General features: G+C 44.5%; 1 protein-coding gene across 1 annotated transcript in view; it reads right to left on the bottom strand.

The window, feature by feature from the left end:
• Positions 1-1,113: 1,113 nt before the first annotated feature.
• The window catches only part of MUSK (muscle, skeletal, receptor tyrosine kinase), a gene marked incomplete at its 5' end in the record, with an annotated part of 31,419 nt that continues 25,791 nt past the window's right edge, over positions 1,114-6,741 (bottom strand). Inside the window, 2 exons of the mRNA XM_010021254.1 lie at positions 1,114-1,790; positions 4,310-4,458. Of these exons, the coding sequence (XP_010019556.1) occupies positions 1,114-1,790; positions 4,310-4,458 (826 nt within the window). The remainder of the gene's footprint in view (positions 1,791-4,309; positions 4,459-6,741) is intronic.

Raw genomic sequence — 6,741 nt, 5'->3', positions numbered from 1 at the left:
ATCCCTCCAGACCTGCCTCCTCATCCCTGCCGCTGTAATGCAGGATAAACAGCCAGGAGGCTGACAAAACCTAACAGAATTTAATGCTGAGGACTGTGAGGTGGCCAGCAAACATTGCAGTGTAGCTTACAGGGGTTAGAGGCTGCTGTCACAAAAGGAAAACCGGAAACCTGAGGGAAAGATTGGAAAGCAAAAGGAGATAAATAAGTAACATAACCTGCCACATTTCTGAAAGAGGGGCTGCGTTTCTCCCTGCTTTCAGCTCGGTCGGATCATACTGCAGGCAGAGGCAAATAAATACATCTAAGAGAACTACCAGGTGCAGGACCGGGCCTTTGGGATGAATTTCTCCCTTAGCACCAAACGGCTTTGTTGCAGGGGAAGACAGGAAAGATGGGCTGTGATGCTTGAGACAAGCTTTCAGGTGAGATCTTAATATCGAATGAACCTCTTTGTGGATTTCCCACTTTTGAAAATGTAAGGCTCAATGTCTGACAAGATTTTGCCTTTCCACGTTAACATGAGATGCAGGTGGCTGACAGTGGCTATGGCTTCAGAAACGTCCTTTTTCTACGAAAGGAAGTGAGTATGCAAAAATAAAATAGTATCCCCAAAATAAAATAAAATAAACAGTATCCCCAAAAAAGATTGCACTCTGCAATCTTTTTTTTTCTGTTTTTCTTTTGCCTTAAAACATATGAAAACATATGAGAAAGGAAAGAAATATGTAAAAGCCAAGAGCTTAAACACAGAAGGACTTGAAGGGACCTGCTAGGAAGGGAAGTGCCACCAGCAAAACATTGACTTGCTTTCCCTGGGAAACTCTGTGCTCCTGGGAATTCCTAATACAGGTACTGAGTTAGCACAGCCAGCACCCTCGCCAACTCAAGGAGTCCAAGACTGATGGCCAGGGGTCAGCCCTGTCATTTGGGAGGTACAGTCCCACCCAGGAAAGTATGGCCCACTGCAGGAGGATACAGTCCACACTTATTGCTTGGCAGAAGAATAAGCTGTTTCTCCTCCCCCTGAAGTGCAGTTTTGCATTGAGCCACCATTCAAGAGCTCAAGGACTGGTCTGAGTCAGTCCGGATGGGTGGACACGGGACTCATTCCTCAGATTGACAGGGTTTCCACAGCTTTCTCGTACATGCGCTCCAAGATGCGGTGGATGCTGGCAAAGCCTGGCCGGTCAGAAGGCAGCTTGCTCCAGCAGAGGCGCATCAGGTTGTAGAGCTCCAAGGGACAATTGTCTGGACAGGAGAGGACATTCCCATCCCTCACGTAGTAGATGACCTCCTCATGAGCCATCCCGTAGTAGGGCTGCATGCCATAGGAGAAGATCTCCCACAGCACCACCCCGTAGGCCCACACGTCAGACTCTGTGGTGTAGCGGTTGTAGAAAATGGACTCAGGGGGCATCCAGCGGATGGGGATGGCATCGTTCTCATTTGCCTTGTAATAATCGGCCGAATACATGTTCCTTGAGAGACCAAAATCAGCTATTTTTACAACCATGTTCTCCCCCACCAGGCAGTTCCTGGTAGCCAGGTCCCGGTGGACAAACTTGCGCTCAGAGAGGTAAGCCATGCCAGCAGCCACCTGCTTGGCAATACAGAGCTGGCTGGTGCAGCACAGCGCCAGAGGGTTGGGGAGGCAAATCCGCTCATCCAGGCTCCCATGCACCAGGCTGCAGAGGTTGCGAGGTGAGCGGTCACGCAGATACTCGTTTAGATCCCCATAGGCCATGTACTCGAACAGCAGGCACATAGGTTTCCCAACAGCACACACACCTGGAAGAAGATAAATGCACCACACAGGTCATCTGGGGAGAGAAGAGGGTTTGTGCAAAACAAAAAAATACAAAATTGCTTACAGAAAGGGGAGACTTTCAACAGTGAATGAAGAGGCAGAGAGAAAGGAAAAGCATGCAAATACCATCAAGAATGTATGAATCCCTTTGAGACTTTGGAGCTCCACCACCAGGTATCTAATGGTGAGCTCCATGGGAGATGCTGACAAGACATGCAGTTGCCTAATATGTCTGGAATCCCAGGAAAGAGATATTCTTTTGGAGCTCTGTTCAGTTAAGAGCCCAGTCCTTTTCTACAGAAATACTGTCTCTTCCCAGGTACAACTGGAAGGACGTACTTCTAGGAAGTAACCTTTATAGTTCTGATCAAGGTATTTTTTAATTCTTTTGTTTGTTGTAATTACCGTACTTACACGGATACTATTGTAGGGGCTAAGCATATGCAGAAGACTTCAGGAGTAATCAGAAGGGGCATATTCAAGGGTTCAGTGGGATACTTGAAATGCAAAGACACTCCCACTACAACTTCTTCTGCTCATAAGCTTATGCAAAAAATATTGGTTCCAGAAATTACTTTTGTCATGAGAAATACTCAAAAATGAAAGAAAGACAAATTAAAAACAGACATCAGAAAGGAGGGATTTGCCACATCTGATATATGCAGAGTCTAGTCTCACTGAAGGGGACATGCTTGGCCCTGCACCAGCTTTACTGGGGTTCAGCATCAATACAGGACCCCACTTCCACTATTTTTATTGAGCAAAAAATGACATGGCAAAAATTTTTGCATGCCTATTATTAAGTTGCCAACAAGCAAAACCCAGCATTTAAAATGTATGTGTTTTGCTTTCTTAGGGCCATCATTTAGCGACTGCTGAATCTGTGAAATCTGAAATTCTTGTTGATGACCTAACACTTGAATCTTTGAGGAAACAGACAGCTGTTCCTAGTGTGATAAAGGGTTGGAGAATTCACAACTTCCTTGGGCAACCTATTCCAGTGCCTCACCACCCTCACTGTGAAGAACTTCTTCCTCATATCTAACCTAAACTTCCCCTGTTTAAGTTTAAAGCCATCACCCCTTGTCCTACCACTACAGTCCCTAATGAAGAGTCCCTCCCCAGCATCCTTGTAGGCCCCTTTCAGATGCTGCAAGGCTGCTATAAGGTCTCCACACAGCCTTCTCTTCTCCAGGCTGAACAGCCCCAACTTTCTCAGCCTGTCTTCATATGGGAGGTGCTCCAGTCCTCTTATCATCCTCGTGGTCCTCCTCTGGACTTGCTCCTACAGCTCCATGTCCTTTTTATGTTGAGGACACCAGAACTGTACACAATACTCCAGGTGAGGTCTCACAAGGCCAGTATGGACAGAGCCTTGGGCGACATAGTTTAGTGTGTGGTGTCCCTGCTCATGGCAGGGGGGTTGGAACTAGATGATCTTAAGGTCCTTTCCAACCCTAACTATTCTATGATTCTATGATTCTGTGATCTGACAAGCATGAGGAGTGTATGTGAAAGCTTTATTGTCTAAGCTGTCTTCAACAACATGGTTTTTCTCCACACCCCCATGATCTGAAACTAGTTTGTTCCTGTACCTTTGCCCTTTCCTGACCTAAAGAGTATTGACAATAAATGCAACATTTATTTGAGTTTGGGGCATTTCCTGCTTTTCATTTCTGTAGCTAAAGTACTTCTATCAACCCAGCTTTCCCAAACCTGGGATTTATCTATTTCCAAATTTTGTGCAGCTTCCTACAGAAATAAATTAAGATCTCAGCTGCCTGTTTGCAGGGATCAGGTCTGCATACAATAACTTAGAGCAGGATTGACAGGTGAAGGTGGCAAGCAACGTCTACTTCAGTCAAAACCTGAAAGTTTACTGAAATAAAATTTGGTAAGCAGCTTTCTTCACAGAACGGTGCACTATTAGCCAAGCTGCAGCATTGAGACTCTCTAAAAAACCCAATAAACCAAGGTTTCCTTTCAGCTGGGGAGGGAAGGAATAGACCATTATTGTGGCTGGCTTTTCTTGTTTATTTGTTTCATTTTGTTTTTTTCAATGCTGATGATTGTTCAGACATCACAATAGTAAGTGAGACCCATAAAACTAACAAGACTTGTGCCTGGCTTTTTTTTAAGTACCTGTAAAATAAATCACAGCTCCAGGAAGCTTATGCCTTCCCTGTAAGACATGTGCCAATGTTATAAAACTGGAAGCAGAGTTAGGTAACAAGACGGTCAACAATATACTCAGTGCAGGACAAGGAGGTTTTATTACAATGCACCATCCTGTTAAGGCAACAGCATCATTTTATGTGTCAAGGCAACAACACAAAACCTACATTTTGAGATTTGTTCTGGTGGACAATTTAGCAGAGCATGCAGTGGCACATAGGAAAGATCACTAGCACTGAATGTGTGTTCATCCCTGCACCCCCAACAACCTCATAGCGGATTTGTGGAAGGTGGTACACTGTACGTAGGTGTCTTATCTAGATACCTAAAAGCTTGACGATATTTGGATTGTCAAACTCTGCCATGAGGGCTGCCTCCCTCTGAAAGTCAGCCTGCATGTCTGCTGACGCTTCCTCCTTCAACATTTTCACTGCAACCATTGTGAAAGACTCAAATGGCAGCAGACCTGGAGCCCTGCAGAGAGAAGATAGAAAGGAAAGCATCAGTGATGGATGCATGCACACTAAATGTAGGACTCTGCTTCTGGTGCAAAAGGATAGGCTGATAGAAGAAAAAAAGAAAAAAAAGGGTGGAAAGCCCCATCACTGACTGAAGACACATGAAAGACCATCTTCACCTCTTGGGTATGCCTGCATTGCATAGTACAGAAACATGTAATTTAGTTCAGGGGAAACTAAATCCAGTGCAGCTGCTTTTTATCACTGCTTTTTCTGCTTACAGGCTCTTTACCATGACTAATAAGGAGTTAAGTAACTAACAGGTTGGTAAGAAATAACCTCTTCCTGGTTTGGAGGACACATCAGAAACTTCATGGAAGGCAGGATGGACTCATCAGACCAAATAATTCACTTTTGAGGTGTAATGACTGAGCTTATCAGAGTTAAAAATAAACCTGATTTATATGAAAATGTTGAAAGCCTCTTTCACTGTGTCTTGTCCCATACTTGGCACCAGGGTGGCATTGGTACATCTGGCTACTATTAGAGTGGAAGTAACAATTACAGTAAGTATGTTTCCGTGGGTTTGTAAGAAAAATAGCTTTTTGCCACTGTTCTCTGTTTGTGCGTGTGCCTGTAATTCAACAAGCTGTAAATCATCAGCTAATTTCAGCTGAAATTAACGTGGTGGAGCTGAGGTATAGGAAGTTGCTATGTTCCTGCAAGTCTTGTGGAAACAGGTGACAGAACAGAAGGGACAAAGCAGACATGTGCCATGTCTGAAGAACAAGGTAATGAGCGAATAAGTCCATACGAAGACACACTGAATATTTAACTAGAGCTTAGAGACACAAATCCATAGGAAACACAGCTTCCTGACTTAGAGCAGTTACAGACTCATTTCGGTTTCTTATCCAAAGGTCAGTGCACCCTCAACAAGTTTAATTACATAGGCTTGCCAAAGATTTAGGAGTAGCTGTTGACAAAGAAGAGTAACTTCCCACTCTTCAAACATGAGTCAGACTTCAGACGTGCATTTTGTTGCCCATGCAAATTCTTCCCAGGAGTCCTTCAGTTAAAACACGTTCCTTACATGCATTCAGCCAGAGCCCATGGAGAGTTGTGCCCATTTACGTGTCATGTTACTATGCCAGCCTGACTGCCCTGCCATAGCTCAAATGCCAGGTTATTTTACTGCTCAGTAGCCCCAAGACGAGGTTCCAATTTCCAAAGCAAACTTCCAGTTTCCTTGTCATCTACTTGATACATGTGGCAGTTGCAACAGTTGCACTTGGATGCTGTAAATGTCAAATGTCAGAAGATGGCAGAATGCCCACTGAGAAAGAAATCTCACAGGTGGCCAGATGGCAGCTGAGACACTCGGGTGAGGAGGTCTGGCGTGCTGGAGCAGAGGGGCAGGCTCCACACTTGTCTGCTACTTACTTACTTATTACACACACTTGCCTCCATTGTAGCAAAACGTCTTCCTTTTTTCCCTCAGTGCTGGCAGTAAGTTTCCAGTCTAGGAGAAGGGAAGAAGCACCAGCACCTACCAGCTGCTGTCTAATATCAGTGCTGGAGAAAGTCAGCAACAGCCTAAAGAAACCAGTAAAGTATTTAAAAGTAAAAATAGGAGTTCCTTTATCTCTTCCAAACAGCCTCATTGCAGATTAACACTCATCACTGGCTAACAGATCTAGTGCAGTGCCAAAGCAAAGGCAGGCACAGCTCCATCTTCCATGCTTTGGAGAGAGAAACTCACTCCAGGCTAAAGCCTGAAGTACACCCATCCATTTACCCTTCATTGAAATCCTGTAATGTAAACTAACCTAAATGTAATTTAACTGAGATTAAGCTGCGCAAAGCCTTTTAATGGGCCTTTAAGCAATAGCAAGTAATTTCACCATTGGTAATGTGTGCTGATTCAGCCCATTTCTTAGCAGACCTGGGAAATTCACACTGATTGGAACAAGGACAGACTGCAGTCTTTGCCGAGAGCTAGTGAAGCTGACCTCTTCGGTGCCTAAAAGGCAGTGTTTGCACAAATGGATAGGGGCACATTTGCAAGGGAACAAGAGGAAGCCACTGCTTCTGAAGTTAACCAGGAGAATTCTGGCAGCATGCTGGAACATGGAGTGCTTTCTACAAAATAGGTAAATTTCTCATAGAACTGGGCAGCATCAACAGAAATTACCTTGGGTTTCCTCTCTCATGATTGTCTAAATGCTTAGGAGAAGTATCCACTATTCATGGAACAGACAGTGGCTGTCCTCACCTTCTTTGCCATCAGTGATTTGTG

The sequence above is a fragment of the Nestor notabilis genome, unplaced genomic scaffold (assembly GCF_000696875.1).
Source record: "Nestor notabilis isolate BGI_N333 unplaced genomic scaffold, ASM69687v1 scaffold1149, whole genome shotgun sequence".
Taxonomy (NCBI): domain Eukaryota; kingdom Metazoa; phylum Chordata; class Aves; order Psittaciformes; family Psittacidae; genus Nestor; species Nestor notabilis.
The sequence above is the reverse complement of the archived record's forward strand: the minus strand, read 5'-3'. Positions and strand labels throughout refer to the sequence as shown.